At 41.1% G+C, this 20,032-nt stretch overlaps 1 protein-coding gene across 1 annotated transcript; it reads right to left on the bottom strand.

Annotated features, from left to right (window-relative positions):
• Positions 1-6,469: 6,469 nt before the first annotated feature.
• Positions 6,470-11,914, bottom strand: LOC131695495 (uncharacterized). Its single transcript, XM_058984038.1, has one exon. It carries the CDS (start codon positions 11,912-11,914, stop codon positions 6,470-6,472), a length of 5,445 nt encoding a protein of 1,814 aa, XP_058840021.1.
• Between the last annotated feature and the right edge of the window lie 8,118 nt (positions 11,915-20,032).

Raw genomic sequence — 20,032 nt, 5'->3', positions numbered from 1 at the left:
TATCGCCGTTGTTTCATTTTATGAAACATGTTCGAACATTCCTTCAATATATGTTTGTTTGCTACCAACAGGCTTCTTAACCCCAATGGTGATTCTTTATAGATTTTAGTTATTTTTAATAATAGGGTATTTAAATGAAATAGAAAGTTCTTTAGAGAGACAGTCCACCTTTAAACGAAATAATATATGGGGCATTCCACGCAAAATTTGCCCCAAAATTTTTTTTGACGAAAATATTCGCCACGTATTTTTTTACTTTAACATAGTAGGCGAGACTTTCGAGATTTTTTGTGTAGAGTTTCACCATTTGAAAAAACCTACTTTTTTCAATCGCTCCTACTGTCAAAACAAAAGAAGATACCAAAAGTGCCCAAGACATGAAATGTGCGCCTTTTTCACAGCTTTCGGATAATGTATATTAAAACTTACTCAACGTATTGGTTTCATGGATTGAATAGTTTAAAACAAATAGGTTTTTTTCAAACTTGGTCATGATTTTTTTCTTTATTGTATAAAGTAGCAAAATCATTTTTATTGATGCCATAAAAATTTGGGAGTGGTCAATTAAATACTTACGGAGTTATGAATTTTTCAACCACGCCTTGCGCGCGAAAAGCGTACCGCCACGCACTTCGTTCGTACCCAGGCTTGACTACGCGATTTTACACATCACTGTGTTGTGTAAAACATACTTGCATTAACTTCATTATTTATTAGAAATAAATAAAAATAAATAATTATTATTCAACGGATTGACTTGATTTTTTTATGGTGATACATAATATGTGTAGCCAGTCGATGAACCACGGAAAACTGAATAAATTTTTTTCTCATTATTTTTAAGAAAAGTGAGTGAATTTTACTTAAAAATATCAGATTTTTCGGATTTTATAAGGCTATTTTCCAAAATTCAAACCATTTTATAATTTTTTTAAGGTTAATACTAGTTCAAATTTTAAAAATCTTATTGAATTTCCTGTTTCAGACAATTTTATCAAGAGTTATCATATCCGCCATGGCGCTCCTCGACGTGGAAATGGTTGGACGTGTACTCTTGGAACGCTCTGTGTGACTGCAATTTTTTCTCGTGCATAATGAATGTATAAATAAACCTTAACATTAAACAAGAGGTCCATTGTTACCTTACCTTCAAAATCGTAAACCAAAATCACTTTCGGTTTAAGCACTTTACAGCAGGCGCCCCCCCCCCTTAAGAAAAACATGCACAGCTAATTCTATACCGTTTATTCAAAACGTAATATCTAACAAATGTAAACAAACTGAGTTTATTATGCCAAATAAAAGCTAAGCATTGACTCTTTATCGTCCACAAATAATAGAGAAAAATGATAACTCTTTATATGTTAATTTAATCTTAAGTCAAAATGTCACATATAGTATACCAATGCTTTGCTAATGTTTTGTAGATGTGATGTTTTGCGTTGTGATGTTTCTCCAAGTTGACTGTAGTTAGTATGTTTTTCCAACGCCAAACCTCATATCTACACTCTCGGTTGCAATACAGCACATGAAATATATCACAACTACAAGCCCGTCTCTCTAAACGTCACAGTAAAATGTACCATCTACAAACGGTGTTGCCAAGACCACATATGTAAAAGAGCATAATAGCAAAAGTGATCGGCAAAATGTAATAAAGTAATAGTTATCAATTATCTCCCTATCTATCTTCGCGAAAAACATGTAATATGCTTATACGATACTGCAATGAGTAAATGCAGAGGTGATAGTAGAATTGATAGCCTTCTGTGTGCATTAATTGTTAAATAAATTTGAAAGTTGCAAGGAAATTTTTGTACGCGATTTTCTCCGTTTGACGTTTCTGTTAGATATGATGTAATGAAAAAACGCTCTAGAATTATGTTTGTTTAAGATTATTATTGTTTTATACTCAATTATGTAGTTGGGGGAAGAGGAGGAGTTGCTTCTCTAATCTTCCGGTCATCACATCACATGCTTTGGTATTCTTAGTATGTATAATAAACATGAAGAAGTGACACAAGGCGCCAAAAGCGCACTAAAATCCTATTTTTCATTGGATTGACTGCTCTAAATATATCGCCAGGGGACCATTCATAAATGATATCGGATATTGACAATAGGGAAAGAGCGTCACGTAACGAGATAAAAACTAAAAATGAATTTTAGACGTATCAGCGGATCAGGGATAAAAAAACGAACAACATTGTTTATGAATGGCCCCCAAACAAAGAATATTCCATAACGAATATCACGTAACATCGGTGACAGAGCATTGGGATCAAGGCCAAGTTCCCCCTGGGTCGAGCAAAACTGAGAAGCAACATCAATTTAGGCACAGATAGCAGACGTCCATTTATTTTCATTTTTTTTTGTTTTGTCTTTTCATTTGTTTCTCTTGCTACGAGGTGTTCGGCTCGGTGCGGGAGAGCGTGACGGCCAAGGAAACGGAAAGCCAGTGGCCCAAACAGATCAGGAACAGGAGGACGGACTGCGAACAGGGAAACAGACAATAGATGAGAAATCGTTTACTTATTTATTATAACTACGATACTAATCACAATTGTTTTGCTTTTCTTGTTTCGTTTCAGCAAACCAAAATCTATACGGACTAGTACATACGAACATACGGTCTATTCGAGTCGAACCAGGCGGACATTAGGTTCGAGCAAACTTTATGTGGATAAATATTGCTTACGCCTTTATTGGGAGAGATTCTTTTTGCGAAATCCTAAAATACCTTCACTGGTATAGCTACTCAGGATAATAGTAATAGAAAAATCAAGGGTTTGCCTGGTCCATAATGTAATGAATATGTATATTGACTAGAACAGGGATAATCGAGTTATGTTATAAGATAGAGAAGCAATAGCACAGTTGTAGGAAAAGTATTCGCGAGTATGGACTCATACTGCTAGTATGTTTACCGTTTCAATTAATAGTCGATTGATCCGCTTCGGACCTAGGAGACAAAAAGGAGATTATGAAGAGACAGAAGCGGATTCAATGCGAAATTTGCCAATATGACGTTGACCCCAAGGCGATGGTAGGATGATTTTCCATAGGATGACAGACTAGATGACACGACGTTATACGCTCTAAACTTGCGCCAAATAGTTTGTATGTATGTATGAATGTAAGCCCGTATGTATGCCTGTATGCATGGATGTGTATAGGAGCAATTTATCCCTGAGCAACATGGAAGGACACCTCTGAGCCGCCAAAACGCTCATGGGAAGCCGGGTGTGCGGTCATAGGTGTGACCATAAAGCACTGCACACACTGTCAAGTGCAACGGAGAGGTTTACAGTTAATGCACATAGGTTGCAGAAATAGGTTGTTGAGACAGCCCGATTGCACATTGATAAATAACAATAACAACAACAACAGTAGTGCCGTGAGCTCGTTCGCATTTAGGTTGAAGAGGATACCCTCAAATTCAAGTTCTTCGACTCAGTTGACACTCTTACCCCGACCAGATCGGTTGGTTATACACGCGCGCGATCCTTTATTCGTTTATTTCAGAGTGAAGGTTATATCACTCGATCATCGTTAAAATGGAGGTGAACAGTGTAAAACAGTTACCAGTTCCCATTGCGAACAGCTTCGCTGACCTAAAGAATGACATTCCAAGAGGACCACCTAGGATCAAATTGTATCCCAAGGATGCATCAGCCCCATTTATCGTTTACATACGACAGATGAAAACACCTTTGAATGCTCTCAACATCGCTGATTTTTTGCACAGTCGCTACACGTCTGTGACCGAAATAAAGAAACTAACACAACGAAAACTCGAAATCATTATGAACAACAGAAAAGAAGCAAATGATCTAATCAAAAGCTCCCAGTTACGATCGACCTTCAACATCTTCGCACCATGTGATCGAGTTCAAGTCGATGGTGTGGTATCTGATCCCTTCATTGGAACTGCCGACATCGTTGGAAGTATTGGGAAATTTAAACACAAACATATGCGTTCTGTATCGATTATCGATACCTGCAGACTGGCGCAATTCTCAGTTTCGGAGAATAGTTTTGTCCCGTCAACTAGTATTCGTGTTACCTTTCCTGGTACAGTACTGCCAGATTTTATTGAAATTCGCAAAGTACTATTTCCCGTTCGATTATACCATGCAAAACCAATGGTTTGCAGGAGGTGTAACAAACTAGGGCACACTGCGAATCATTGCTACAGTAACATCAATATCACCAAAGAGTCCAACATGTGCAAAAAGTGCAACACTGAACATACACTACCTGAAAAGTGCATTAAATTTAAACGAATGTGCCACAAGCTTCGCAAAACTAAATCGAAGATACAGAAAACTATCTATGCTGAAGCACAAAAAGCGGCAGCTGAAGAAGTTTCGAACATAGAAACTCCATCTGAAGCATCCACTTCATCAGCATTACGAAACAATCGTAAAAACTCCACTACTACGCCTAAATCCAAGATTAAATCAGCTAATACTGCATCGTCTATGTCACTACCACAGCCAGAAGCATCGTCATTTTTCACCATCTCCGAAGTTGTCAACGCACTATGCGAGTCTCTTCAAGTGGATCCCAAATTAAGGACTTTGATACACGCACTAATGCCACTAATAAATAGCTTATGGACACAAATTATCCAATTTGCTCCAATACTTGGAGCTGTAATATCTTCAAGTTGAAATATTTTTTTTTAGAGTAAGTTGATATTATATTATTATAATATTTCTTGTAAATCCGGCTCCGTTAAACTTACGTTATGAGCCATGTCAAATAAACGCATTGAAAAAAAAAAAAATAACAACAACAATACTCAATTATGTAGTTGATTTTATAATAAAAAACGATTTGGAATATTGTTGTTGGGTCGTTGTATGAGATAATTTTAAAAGTGTTTATTAGGTGATATTTGTATTCTGGCGATAAATGATTGCTCAAGAGAGATTCTTGCAGTTCCGCAATAATGTTGGACGGATGCTTTTTAAGTTTCTGACGCTTTTTAAATCTTGTTTTCAGTTTAGTTACGTATTGTTTGCACGTCGTACTCTTAATTCTATTCTTTTTGAAAACATTAAAAGTTTGCATTTATTTTTCTGATGGTGCTCGTCAACATTTTAAAAATGTCAAACGTTGTACTAATTCTTTTTCACCACAAATCTGACTGCATTCACCCCCAGTGGCATTTTATGGTATCAAGAATTTTTATGGTATCAAGAAAAATGATTTCACTACTTTATACAATAAAAAAACAGAAAAAAAATCATGTCCAAGTTTGAAAAAAACCGATTTGTTTTAAACTTTTCAATATTTTCCATGAAACCAATACGAGTAAGTCTTAATATACATCATCAGAAAGCGGCGAAAAAGGCGCACATTTCGTGTCTTGGGCACTTTTTGGTATCTTCTTTACTTTTGACAGTGCGAGCGATTGAAAAAAGTAGGTTTTTTCAAATGGTGAAATTCAACACAAAAAATATCGAAAGTCTCGCACGTGGCGAATATTTTTGACTACTAAACCGAGAAAAACAATTATCCGAGCAAAAAAAAAAAAAAAAAAAATTGCGGCTAATTTTGCGTGTAATGACTTTCAACTCCCAACAACAATTTTTTATTGACTGAGTCCAGTTCTAACCTTAACTGCTTTCAAAATAAATGAACTGACAGTGGTTGGGGTAGCAGCCTGACTCAGTTGCAGGGTCAGGCGAAAACAGTATAAGAAATAAACAGGTTCGTTACCTCCTAGTTCGATACTATCAGTCTTAAATACGATTTATACGATACGCCAGGTTCCGTCACCGGTTGGAGGTGCCGTGCTAATGGAGGTATTCACACGGAACATGTGAATGGTCACACGGAAACGCAATCAACGTATCCTGACGGAACGGTAATGTAACGTTGATGTTCTAAACTCCATAAGATAATTATTTATCATTTTACGAGAAAAACGATGATTCCTCTCTGTGCGAAATGCCAATGGTCACAGTATTGACGCTATTGTAACAATATTTCAATACAGCTTTTTCCATAACACGTGCAATACTTTTGTCAATACTCTCTAGTATTGTCAAAAGTATTGCACGTGTAAGGGCCGCTTTAAATATTGTTTTTCGACTTAATTTCTTACCGGTGAACCCGCGACGAATTTTACTTTCGAACCGACACGGAAAGCCTACGCGCCAACCTTTATTCGACCGACCAGAATAGATGTTGGAAGGTTTCGGATTGTAGACAAAAACGCGGTATCGTCTACTTCTTGCGAGTGCTATAATTCAACTGAGTAATAATACAATGTGATATGTGTAATTGTAAGTAAGAAAGGGTGTGTAAGTGAGGAACGCAAATTCGCCTACCCACAGTTATTGGGTGCTATATTATAAGTTTATATAAATTTAGAGAAAATTATTTTATCAGTAACAAAAAAGGAATATTCATCATTCTGCTCCAAACAGCCTGGGCCCCGTTGAAACAGTCCGTTTCAACGATCGTCGTCTAACATCCTGGCGGTGGGTAGTTTATTGGTATCGTGGCCATCAATTGGCAGTACTCGTACCTCGGTGACTGCCCGTTTGTATACTCCGCGGTTCGTACGTACGAGAACTACACGCACCAAACCGTCGGCTGCCGTGTAGGTTTCTTCCACCCTTCCAATGTTCCACATGAACGGTGGCAGCTCCTCTTGCTTCAGAAGCACCAAAGCTCCCTTGTAGATATTCTGCGCTGGAGTCCTCCATTTGGTTCGCTGGTGTAGTTGACTAATATAATCTCTGGACCAACGTTTCCAAAAATTCTGGACAGAGCGGCGTAGCTCTTGCCATCGAGAGAGCCGAGACACCTGGTCATTTGTCATGTCCGGCTCTGGGATGGAGAACATTGGTTCGCCGACCAGGAAATGGCCAGGCGTCAGCACAGCGAGATCATCTGGATGATCAGTGAGGGGAGTGAGAGGCCGGGAGTTTAGAATGCTCTCGATGTGGGTCGCTGCCGTCGTGAATTCGTCCAAAGTGTAGGAACTGGCACCAAAAATTCGGCGAAAATGGTGTTTGAAGGACTTCACTCCGGCCTCCCACAGACCCCCGAAATGCGGAGAGCGGGCCGGAATAAAACGAAAGGAGATTCCAGAATCGATACAATAGCCCTTCCACTCCTCCGTCTTGAACTGCTCGAGATACCGGCGACGTAACGACTTCAACTCGCGATCAGCCCCGACGAAAGCTGTCGCGTTATCGCATTGCAGCTCGATTAACCGACCGCGTCGAGCCACAAACCGTTTGATCGCGTTAATGCACGCGGCGGACGTAAGGTTCGGAACGATTTCGATGTGTACCGCTTTTACCGCCAGGCAAACGAAAATCGCGACGTACATTTTCACGTTGGCCCCCCTCCCGTACAACGGACGAACGTTAAATGGCCCGCAGTAGTCTAGACCAGCTTTGGAGAATACTCTGGATGGCACTACACGAACTGCTGGCAGGGGTGCCATCTGTTGATGATAATCTGCCGGTCGGCAACGGAAGCAAGTAATGCACTTTCGAACAACATTTCGAACCAGTTCGCGCCCACGCATCGGCCAGAACCTTTGGCGCATGGTTGCTAGTAACAGCCCAGGTCCTGCATGGGCCGTCCTGTGGTGTAGAGAACGCGCTATTAAGAAACTAAGTGGATGTTTAGCTGGCAGAATCAAAGGGAATTTAGAATCGTATGGACCTGCAGCGTTTACCAGTCGACCATCCAAGCGTAAATGATCGGACTGATCAAGACGAATGTTCAGAGTTTTAAGAGCAGATTTGGTATCAAACTCGATGGGTTTTGTGGGATCAAGCTTATGGCATTTGAGTTGTTGAATTTCCTTGGGAAAGCTGTTCACCTGAGCTAGGCGTACCATGGATTTTAACGCTCTGTCGATCTCTGCAGGAGTAAGGTTCCCGAAAACTCGTACTGCTTTCGGGCATCGACAGTTAGTACCAAATCGAATGCACATGGCCACCACTTTCAATAGCTTCCCTAGCTCCGAATATCTTACGAATATGGAATCATCGATTTCGGTAGTAGTAAGCACGACGACTGCACGTTTCTCCTGCTCAATGTTATGGCTTATCGATGAATTCGATGGAAATTTCGGCCAAGTCATAGTCGGTTTAGTTAGCAATGGTGGTCCATACCACCACATCCGATCATCTATAATTTGGCTAGGATTTATCCCGCGCGATATGAGATCCGCAGGGTTAAGCTCGGTCGGGACATAGTTCCACGGTACTCCTCGAGTGAGACGTTGCACCTCCGCCACACGATTGGAGACGAATACCTTCCACTCATTCGGAGGTGATTTGATCCAGTGTAATACAACGGTGCTGTCAGACCAAAACACCGCAGGGCCTTGAAAGTCCGTAGTTGTACGCAGGTTATGAATCAGCTGGCTGCCAAGAACGGCCGCACATAGTTCTAGCCTTGGAATGGACAATCCGCGTAGAGGAGCGACTCGTGACTTGGCAATCAGTAGCTTGCTTTCTATTTTGCCTCCAACATTTGGTCCAACCACATATATACAACATCCGTAGCCTTTCGACGACGCATCGCAGAAGCAATGCAACTGATAATCTTGGCGACAGTTGGGGACAACGTGACGAGAGACTGTAATCTTCTTTAGTTGCGCTAATTCATCGCGGAATACCTGCCACCACTGTCCATCTTGTTCTGGCAATTCTTCATCCCAACCGAGTTGTCTTGCCCATAATCCTTGGACGAATATTCTTGCGCTGATAACCACTGGCCCCAAAAGTCCTAGCGGGTCAAAGAGTCTTGACATTTCCGACACCACCGTCCGCTTGGTAACGACCTGCAAGTTCCCCAAATCCGGGACTTGGAAACTGAGCTGATCTGTGCATGGATTCCATATCAGCCCCAATGCTGTTGTTATTGAGCCTCGTCCTATTTCGGTTGGACCAGGGGTTCCGCAGAGTTCACTAGGTATATGACGCAAAACGTTCGAATCATTAGCATACCACTTACGTAGAGTAAACCCCCCTCGAGCGAGAAGTTCCTGTAGCTGACGACAACTTTCTGCAACCTCGTCCAGATCATCTCCTCCAGCAAGGGCATCATCCACATAGAAACACTTCGTAACTATTGGTGCGGCTAGTGGATATCGATCCCCATCGTCCTCAGCGAGCTTGTTCAATACACGGGCGGCTTGATAAGGGGAACAGGCAAGTCCATACGTCACGGTCTTCAGCTGATAGAACTTCAACGGTAGTGACGGATCCGATCGCCACGCGACCGTCAAAAATTTTCGATCATCCGGATGCATCCACACTTGCCGAAACATTTTCTCGGCATCGGCAGAGAATACGTACTTGGGTACCCGGAAGTTCGCTACCACGGCGAGCAGAGCTGGTTGAACTGTTGGACCAGTGAAAAGGACTTCGTTCAGCGACAATTGACCATGCGATTTGCTGCTCGCATCGAACACCACTCTGGTTTTAGTGGTCGTGCTTTCTGGTCGACGTACAGCATGATGCGGGAGACAAAACTGCGGGCCCGCGCCGCGAGAACACTCTTCCATATGCCCCAGTTTTATATATTCCTCCATAAATTGTGTGTACGCCACACGCAGCTCGTTGTCCTTGGCGAAACGTCTCTCCATCATCGAAAATCTGTTCACAGCAGGCTTGTAGGAATCCCCTAGGAATGGGACACGAGACTCTTTGAGCGGTAACCGCACCATGTAACGTCCACTGCTATCACGGGTCACCGTGCGAATGAAATGCTCTTCTACCTGTTGCTCCTCCTGCGTAAGTGCACGTCCTACATCGAAATCTTCGACCTCCCACATTCGTTCCAGTTGAGCATTGAGGTCTTGATCAACAGCGACGTGGCACACCACCGTCTCAGGCGCATGAGCAGTAGCCTTTCCAGAGACCACGTATCCCAATACGGTTTTCTGTAAAATAGGATATCCATCAGTAAGGGTTAGTCTTTGAGATTCGAGAAGAGTGTAAAATAATTCTGCTCCAACAATGAGATCGACTCCTTGCGAAATATTGAATCTCGGATCAGCCAGTGGCAAATGGCGCGGAATGGTCCAGCGAGATATATCAACACTACGACTTGGGAGACTAACGGTTAATTTCGGTAGAACCAAGCAGTCTATCTGTTGCTCAAATCCGCCAAAGCGTGACGAAAGTGCGATCTGTACTTTGTAGTGAACATTCACGGTAGATTGTCCTATACCACTGACAGGGAGGTTAACTCGAGAGCGTTTGAGGTCTAATTTCTGACAAAGTGACTCGGACACAAAATTCGATTGAGACCCACTGTCTAATAGAGCACGTGCAAAGTGGTACACATTGTTTACGTCTCGAACTCGAACGACGGCTGTCGATAGGAACACAATACTTTCAAAGGTATTATTTGCCTGTGTTAATGATGTAGCTGGCTGCTGGGTGCAGTATGGAAGTGGTTCAGATTCGTACGAAACAACCGGCGACGGAGGGAGGGGCGCATCGATCGCGACGAGAGGTGACGAAACGTTTTGCGAAACCGACACAATTGCCTGGGGTAATGTACTTGTGAGCACCACCGGCGGTGCGTTCACGACCGAATAAGCAATGTCCGATTGAGATGTAGTGGTGGGTACAGAACAAATAGCTGTGTACACTTGGGAAGTGCTTGGTGATTGTTCTTCACTCGGTGTTACAACGACTGCTGAAGTCGACAACTGTGCTGGCAGATGTAACATACTGTGGTGCTTCTTCCCACACGTTCTACAAAAACTAGCACGGCAATCCTTAGCCATATGACCACCTCTTAAACAATTAATACACAACCGGTGTTTTTTGACAAAATCAAATCTATTGTTTGCACTTAGCTTGATAAACGCCTCACACTGTACCAACGAGTGAGCTTGTTTACAGCTCAGACATTTCACCACATTTTCGGAGGCAACGTGAGAGGAGGTGGTTTTAACCTTTATGGGTTTCACTTGTACGTTGGACGAAGAGCCACTTGCCGTAGAACACTTTTGCAAAGTACGCGATCTTTTTCGTATGAACTCAAGCAAAACGGAATATTGAGGCACTTCTTCTTCTTTGCACTGAGTCTCCCACTCTAGGAGAGACCTTTCGTCGAGCAGGCTGCTTAGGCGCTCCACCAGAAACGAATTCCAATGCGCATCCTCATCTTCGAGCTTGTCAAGGATTCCAACGTGGCGATTAAACTCGTCCGCCAATTCGGACAGAGCAGAAGCAGAGCCCCTTCGCACAGATGGTACACGGAACAATGCAGACATATGCTGTTTCACCAGATAACCCGTGTTCTCATACCGATCACTTATAATTTTCCATGCGATCGCATAATTGTCCGCGGAGATCGCAATGGACGATATGAGACGAGAAGCGTCACCTTTCAAGCTGCTGCGCAAGTAATGTAGTTTTTGCACGGCCGACAATTGCACGTTGGAATGAATTACCGATTTGAACAAATCTCGAAACTCGATCCACTGCTCCGGTTGGCCATCAAATTCCGGCATCTTCAACTCCGGAAGTTTAACCGACACAACTTGATGAACCGGAGGCGCGATTTGTTGTGCTATTTGGGGAACTGGAGTGCCAGGGACAGGATCATTTCGAGGAAGTTTACTTGTTAACGAAGCCTTCAACTCAAAATACAGGTCGTGAAATTCTTGTCGTGATTCCGCAAAGTCTTCTTGTTTGTCTTCAATCACTTCTATTTCGTCCTGCACGCCTTCAAATGTTTTCCACAGCTCATCGAGGCGAGCAATCCTCAACGACACTTGATTCACTTGAGTTTCTTCGTACTGATCATCGAACTGTTGTATCAGTTTAGCTGATCCGAGAATATTATTCCTCCTCCGCAAAAGCGTTTTATGATGGAGGGTATTTTTTCGCAGAGTCACTTTCTTCATTTTGTGCGCGCACAATGGCCAATAGGCTATTCACCAGTAGCGTGGTTTTTTAACAATAGCACAATGTATAAAACCCTCACCTTTTGAGGTTAGTTTTTATCCACCGCCGGAACGACGGGTACTCGAGAATCCTGACTGCCAAGGACAGTTCGGCGGTCATCAATGTCCACCAGAGCGAACGAGAAAGGGTGATTAGCGGATTTACCGCAGCGACAATCGATAATTAATTGGTTTCGATCAGGTGGCACTGCACGAGGTATACGCACGTGGTGGTTCACCGGTACCTTTTCTTGGGATTTCCTCCCGGGTTTCGGCACCAAACTGTTTTTCGACTTAATTTCTTACCGGTGAACCCGCGACGAATTTTACTTTCGAACCGACACGGAAATCCTACGCGATAACCTTTATTCGACCGACCAGAATAGATGTTGGAAGGTTTCGGATTGTAGACAAAAACGCGGTATCGTCTACTTCTTGCGAGTGCTATAATTCAACTGAGTAATAATACAATGTGATATGTGTAATTGTAAGTAAGAAAGGGTGTGTAAGTGAGGAACGCAAATTCGCCTACCCACAGTTATTGGGTGCTATATTATAAGTTTATATAAATTTAGAGAAAATTATTTTATCAGTAACAAAAAAGGAATATTCATCATTCTGCTCCAAACAAATATTGCACATTGGGTACATACTGGTTTAGTTAATGGGTACCGATACTCTGGACTTGGAGCGAGACAGAGCAATTTATTTATAGGATTTACGATTGATTGACACCGGTGTAGTGGAGTGCACTGAAACTGCACCGTTTTTACACTTTATAGCAGAAGTGCAGAAAACTGGGTATGTTCCATTGACAGTTCTGCTAGAAAGTGCAAAACCAGTGCACTCCACTACACCGGTGTCAATCAATCGAAATCCCCATTAGTAAATGTATGCAGACAGTGGCGCTTTGCCCCCTCTAGAGAATTCAAATTCTTTTAACACACTGATCGGTTCGAATATTGGATGTTGCTTTTCTCTGACACAAACCTACTCGCCAAAAGGTACTGGTTCATATCACTTGGGTGAAACTAACCACCAAAAAATCCATCCGCCAAAATATTTCAGACGTACTAGTAGCGACATCTAGTGGTAAATAGCTAAACTAAAACAGCGCCACCTGTAAATTCCACCGCCAATATTTAACCACCATTTTTTAAATTCAAAGATGAATTAATTTTGATAAAACTAACAAAGCAATGGCATTTTTTATTAAATCCTATCCTTAAAATTTCCCTTTGCACGTAGAAATCGTTCATAAGAAGTGACCAGGGAATTTGTCGGCGCAGTAGAAATGAAATAACAAGTATTTAGATATTTAGTATAGGTATGCCAGTATACTTTTCAGATCCCTAGAGACCTATACTAAATATCTAAATACTTGGTATTTCATTCCTACTGCACCGACAAATTCCATGGCCACTTCTTATGAACAATTACTACATGCAAAGGGAAAAGCATTCTACCTTATGCCACCCAAGGGTATCAAAGAGCTCTTTGGGCCCGACTACAACTATACTTTTCAGATCCCTAGGGACCTATACTAAATATCTAAACACTTGGTAGTTCATTTCTACTGCGCCGACAAATTCCCAGGTCACTTCTTATGAACGATTTCTACATGCGAAGGGAAAAGCATTTTACCTTATGCCACCCAAGGGTATCAAAGAGCTCTTTGGGTCCGACTACAACTATACTTTTCAGATCCCTAGGGACCTATACTAAATATCTAAACACTTGGTAGTTCATTTCTACTGCGCCGACAAATTCCATGGTCACTTCTTATGAACGATTTCTACATGCAAAGAGAAAGCATTGTACCTTATGCAAACCAGCTGCACCATATTTTTCAGATCCCCGGGGGCATATGCTATGCTCTTATGGCCCGACTGCGTTATGTTCTTTAGATTTGCAGAGATCTGTTCTAGACATCTCAGTAGATGTATTTTTATTTCTACTGTTCTGTTTACATATCTATGGTTTTATATATTTTGTAGGCCGCTGACCATAAAGTTGTAATTTTGTTTAAACCATACCATATCATGACCATAAAGTTGTAATTTTATTTAAACTAGTTTCTCGTTGGATTTAATAAAAAATGCCATTGCTTTGTTAGTTTTATCAAAATTAATTAATCTTTGAATTTAAAAAAAATGGTGGTTAAATATTGGTGGTTGAATTCACAAGCTTACCTATCTGAAATACAGGTGGCACTGTTTTAGCTTAGCTATTTACCACTAGATGTCGCTACTAGTACGTCTAAAATATTTTGGCGGATGGATTTTTTGGTGGTTAGTTTCACCCAAGTGTTCATACCATGCTCATGTCTGCCATCTAGTGAGGTTTTTACTTGAGGTGAAACTGCATTAGGTTCTAACCCTAGCTGCTGTTACAACAGAAAACTTGAAAGCAGCTAGGATTGAAACCAATTGAAACGTGGTGAAATATAAAAGACACGGATGCCATTGTGTTAGTTTTTTTATCTGGCACTGATAGAGTTTGTTGCAATTCCCAGACAAAAAGTCAAATTGTTACAGGCAAATTATAACGCAACCAAAACGCTTTGGAAATTCAGGTTATATTTCTCGACCAACATATGATTACGGCGTAAAAGCCAACTGTCAAAATTCACTTTGAATGAAAATTCCGGACAAACGGTCATTCGCCAATAACAGATATTGGGAATAAACAAAGGACAAAAGTTTTCTCTTGCATTTAGTGCTATGAACGGTGTTCGGCCAGTAACGGTTTGTCAGGAATTGCCATTTAAAGAGAATTTTGACAGTTGGCTTTTACGCCGTAATCATATGTTGGTCGAGATTTTCTCTAATTTGAGAAAAATCGATTCTGTGACGACTAAAATGTATATCAAATTTCGATGGCTTCGAGGTCATAGGGGCAACCCTGGGCACAACTAATGATACCAGAGCTGCCAACTGATTCTGTTGAAAATCGGTATCATGATTAAAAAAATCTATATTTGCCAGGAAAAAGAATTTCGGTAAATTTATGCGCATTTTTAAGTATTGCTTATCATAAATTCAAGAATTTAAAAAGTAATTTAAATGAGTACTTTAAAATTATCTGTACATTTACCGGCTCAAAAGTTTAAACAATAGTTGTATACGCACTGAGAATAAGGTAACACTTTTCGAGACAAGTTATATTAGTTTTTCAGAAGCGGATTCCGGTGAATTCAGTTGCGTCGGTCAACCGCGTTTCTCGAGTTTGTCTGTATTGGTGTCACATCACTGCAATGCAGCAGTAAACACACTATAGTTGTCGTTGTCGTGTTGCTATTACAACCACCATAATGAAGGAAGACTACTAGCGAAGACTGCATATCAAAAGGACTGGCAACTCTGTTCAAAAACTGGAGACAGTAACAGCAGCGCCACTTGCGGGTAAAGGTGGTACTTCCCTTTGTGATGCACACACACACATATACCCGCTCGGACGTGCCTGGCAGGATTCCCCCCAGATAGCCGGCAGCGAAATAAAAACTCTGGCAGAATTTCTGGGGGTCTGGCTGGCAGAGCGCTGCCCAGCCGGCCGGCTCAAATGCAACAACCGTTTCTGGCAGAATTTTTCGCCTTACGGTTATTAACGGTTTTTTCTGCCGGATTTCTGCCAGACACGCACCGGCAGGACCGGTCTTTTACCGCTTCAGATTTTGCTTGTATTTTTTTTTAATTTTTTAAAATATTATGTAAATTTATAATAAAAACATGTCTGGAGACATGAAATTCATATTACTTACCTTGTTTGAAACCAAAATCTTTGTTTCTTCTTATTTTTTCATCTGCCAAAACTATCCTTCTTGGAAAAATATAAATATGGCGAAAATGAAACAACGATAAACAAAACAAAACCGGTGAGGCGAATCTGCCTGCCATAACTGGAAGGAGTATAGCTGAATTCCGGCAGCGCCATTTTGATAATTTTGACAGCTGCCGGAATCCTGACGGATTTTTGCTGGCTGCCCGTTTTTCTTCCAAGTGGGTACACTTTTACATTAAGCTTCCTACCTTCCTCCAATAGAGGCGCTGTAACCTCTGTCGCTTCTCAGTTGTATGGGGGAAGGAAAGAGATATCAGTCTTCTTAATTTGTAGTCTTCGCTACTAGTGTAATATTTGTGTCCAAGAAGCGCCAACGGTAGAGAAGAAAAAGAACAAAGCTACAAAGTAGAAAATTACTGACAGGAGGCCCAAAAACGAGTTGACGAGTTTGCTAGAGTTGTCGTTAATCTGTAAGCAGAGTTAGCATAGCTTCAAGGCAACGTGAAGAAACAACTAAATCGACTGCAGAGCAAACTACAAGGCGAGGTAAGATTGGAAGAAAAAAGAGCCTCGAACAACGTATTCGTCAAAGAAATTGAAACTAAACTTGAACAAATCGAGCCGGGGACCAAACTAGCTTACACCTGTGCCAAGAAGGGTATATGTCCTTCCGATGCAATACAAGATGCTGCACGTCCTCAATGTAAATTTCACTTACAGTTTGCTGATGAACACAACTCTACCGCCGCTTTGAATCTTCAATGTCAAAATGATAATTTTGATTGCATCGTAACTGTCTGCTCAGATAACATTAGATGCACTATATCTCCTGCTGAAACTTCGAATGGTACTGCTCGTCTCTCAAATAATGACAACTTCCAGGCGTACGGGTTATCAGACGATCATCTTTGGAATGATGTGGAGGAATTAGGAATCGACTCTTGACGCAGACTTGAATGGTAAACTGACGACTTTTTAGCAGAACGTTCGAGGCCTACGTACAAAAATCGAAAAAGTTTTCCTAGCAATCTTTTCTTCCCATTACGACATAATTGTTCTCACTGAGACGTGGTTAGATGATAGGATTCATTCTCGTCAGCTAAATCATGCGGGGGCGTACTCATCGCCGTATCTACTGCATTGAATAGTTTCGTCGATCCAACACCTGTTGACGTTTCGCTAGAACAGCTGTTCGTTAAACTGAAGCTTCCTGACCGTAGTAAGTGTGACCTTGTCAGTGCAAACAACCATATCCAATCGATTGATACTGCTTTCCCTTGCCTTGGATGTAATGATTGCGCATTATTGTATGGAGACTACAATCAGTCTGGCCTCATTTGGGACACACATAAAAATGCCACACCTGTAGTTGCTTCGCTCATATATTTCTACCGCTTGCGCTTCCCTATTGGATAGATTCAGCTTCAACTGTCTCACACAAATTAGTAGTATTGAAAATCATTGCTGTCGTATCCTGGACTTTGTCTTATTGAATGAGACATCACTAGCAGACTGTCATATCCACGAACCTGCTGAATCTATTTCAGTGATTGATGCAAATCATCCCCCCGTAGAAGTCATTATAGTCTGCCGAAACCTGTCATTTTTGAGGATATCTCGAATGATCTTGGTCTTGACTTTTAACGAGCTGATTTTTTGGGACTTGCATTGGCACTCCTTCATACAGGTTAGCATTCACTTGAGAATACAGAAGATATTGACTCTGTTGTTGAATATTTCACTGCTGTTATCAATGCCCTCATGGCTAATTATGTTCCTCTGCGTATGCCAGCTCGTAAGCCACCGTGGGGTAATGCACATCTACGACATCTTAAACGACTCAGATCTAAAGCACTTCGATTGTGTTGCCGTACACGCTGTCGTTTCGCCAAATATCGTTTTGCGCTAGCGAGTAAAAATTATCGATCCTATAACCTTTTACTGTATAAACGCTACTCCATTCGAACACAAGCAAACCTGCGCAATAATCCCCGATAGTTTTGGAAATTCGTGAACTCCAAGCGGAAGGAGAACGGATTACCTACTAATATGTTTTTGAAGGAGCAGAGTGCTAGTCTGGTTTCGAAGAAGTGTGACCTATTTGCCACTCACTTTAAAAGTGCATTCAATGAAACTATTTCATCTGCTGATTAAATTGTGCGCACTTGTAGGGACACTCCAATGAATATTTGTCCTTTGAGGAGCTTCACAGATCGTTAGGTTATAGCAGCAATCAGCCAGCTAGAATATTCAGTCACTCCTGGTCTTGACGGCCAGTGGCGGATCCAGAGGGGGAGTCTTGGGGGTCCGGACCCCCCCCGAAATTTTTTAACTTCATGAGAAATTTTAAAGCAGTTTCTATTTTCAATTCATTCTAAATTCTAAAACATTCCAAATCAGATTCGTTCACTAAAGCTGATTTTAATTAAATGAGGGTATTACATATTACGTATTGTACAATGAACATTTCAAAATCGAAATTTTGGACCCCCTCCGAAATTTTTTTCTGGATCCGCTCCTGTTGACGGCATACCGTTATGCAGTGCTGGGAAAATCACCAAAAATCAAAAATCATCAGTGATAATTATCACTGCTGATCATGCTGTGCTGTGATCACAACCATAAAAAATCGCTAGTGATTTTCTCTGAAGCGATAATGTGCTAGTAAAAAATCATTGCAACAAAATCACCACCTGTGATCACGGCCTGATTATGATTTTTTTTTGATCAGGATTATGAAGTTGAGAAAATCAGGTACGATAGAAAAGATGCAAAATCGGGGTTGATGGTATTGTACATGATTATTGTAAGAAACTCCTTATGATGATGATTTAGCCAAATGATTTTGGGAGTGAGAGCGATCCAGCACACATGTAGGGATGCAAAATAATCCAAATGCTAACGATTTCAGCTTTTCGGGAAAGTGTTTTATATTGAAGGACAAGTTGTTGGTAGTTGAAAATCAATAGTTTTGGACATTTTCAATGCACAGGGGGGTCCGCCGATGTGTCAAAATGGATTTTTTACAACTTTTCGGGAAAGTGTTTTATATTGAAGGACAAGTTGTTGGTAGTTGAAAATCAATAGTTTTGGACAGTTTCAATGCACGGGGGGGTCCGCCGATGTGTCAAAATGGAATTTTTTCAACTTTTCGGGAAAGTGTTTTATATTGAAGGACAAGTTGTTGGTAGTTGAAAATCAATAGTTTTGGACATTTTCAATGCACAGGGGGGTCCGCCGATGTGTCAAAATGGAATTTTTACAACTTTTCGGGAAAGTGTTTTATATTGAAGGACAAGTTGTTGGTAGTTGAAAATCAATAGTTTTGGACAGTTTCAATGCACAGGGGGGTCCGCCGATGTGTCAAAATGGAATTTTTACAACTTTTCGGGAAAGTGTTTTATATTGAAGGACAAGTTGTTGGTAGTTGAAAATCAACAGTTTTGGACATTTTCAATGTACAGGGGGGTCCGCCGATGTGTCAAAATTGATTTTTTTTCAACATTTCGGGAAAGTGTTGTATATTGAAGGACAAGTTGTTGGTAGTTGAAAATCAATAGTTTTGGACAGTTTAAATGCACAGGGGGTCCGCCGATGCGTTAAAATTGATTTTTTTCAACTTTTCGGGCCCTCAACTTGCCCTTCAAAATAAAACACTTTCCCAAAAAGTTGAAAAAATCCATTTTGATGCATCGGCGGACTCCCTATGCCTTGAAAGTGTTCAAAACTATTGATTTTCAACAGCCCTCGATTTGCCTTTCAATATAAAACACTTTCCCAAAAAGTTGAAAAAAATCCACTTTGACACATCAAAGTTTTGAAAATGTCCAAAACTATTGATTTTCAACAGCCCTCAACTTGCCTTTCAATATAAAACACTTTCCCAAAAAGTTGATAAAAAATCCATTTTGACACATCTGCGGACTCCCTTGTGCATTGAAAATGTTCAAAACTTGATTTTCAACAGCCCTCAACTTGCCTTTCAATATAAAACACTTTCCCAAAAAGTTGGAAAAAAATCCATTTTGATGCATCGGCGGACCCCCCTGTGCATTGAAAATGTCCAAAACTATTGATTTTTCAACAGCCCTCAACTTGCCTTTCAATATAAAACACTTTCCCAAAAAGTTGGAAAAAAATCCATTTTGATGCATCGGCGGACCCCCCTGTGCATTGAAAATGTCCAAAACTATTGATTTTTCAACAGCCCTCAACTTGCCTTTCAATATAAAACACTTTCCCAAAAAGTTGGGAAAAATTCTATTTTGATGCATCGGCGGACCCTCCTGTGCATTGAAA

This window comes from Topomyia yanbarensis, chromosome 1 (assembly GCF_030247195.1).
Source record: "Topomyia yanbarensis strain Yona2022 chromosome 1, ASM3024719v1, whole genome shotgun sequence".
Lineage (NCBI taxonomy): Eukaryota > Metazoa > Arthropoda > Insecta > Diptera > Culicidae > Topomyia > Topomyia yanbarensis.
The sequence above is the reverse complement of the archived record's forward strand: the minus strand, read 5'-3'. Positions and strand labels throughout refer to the sequence as shown.

What these genes read in the sequence shown, in the direction of transcription:
- LOC131695495 (XM_058984038.1), bottom strand. Translation starts at nt 11,914, where the DNA reads ATGAAGAAAGTGACTCTGCGAAAAAATACCCTCCATCATAAAACGCTT.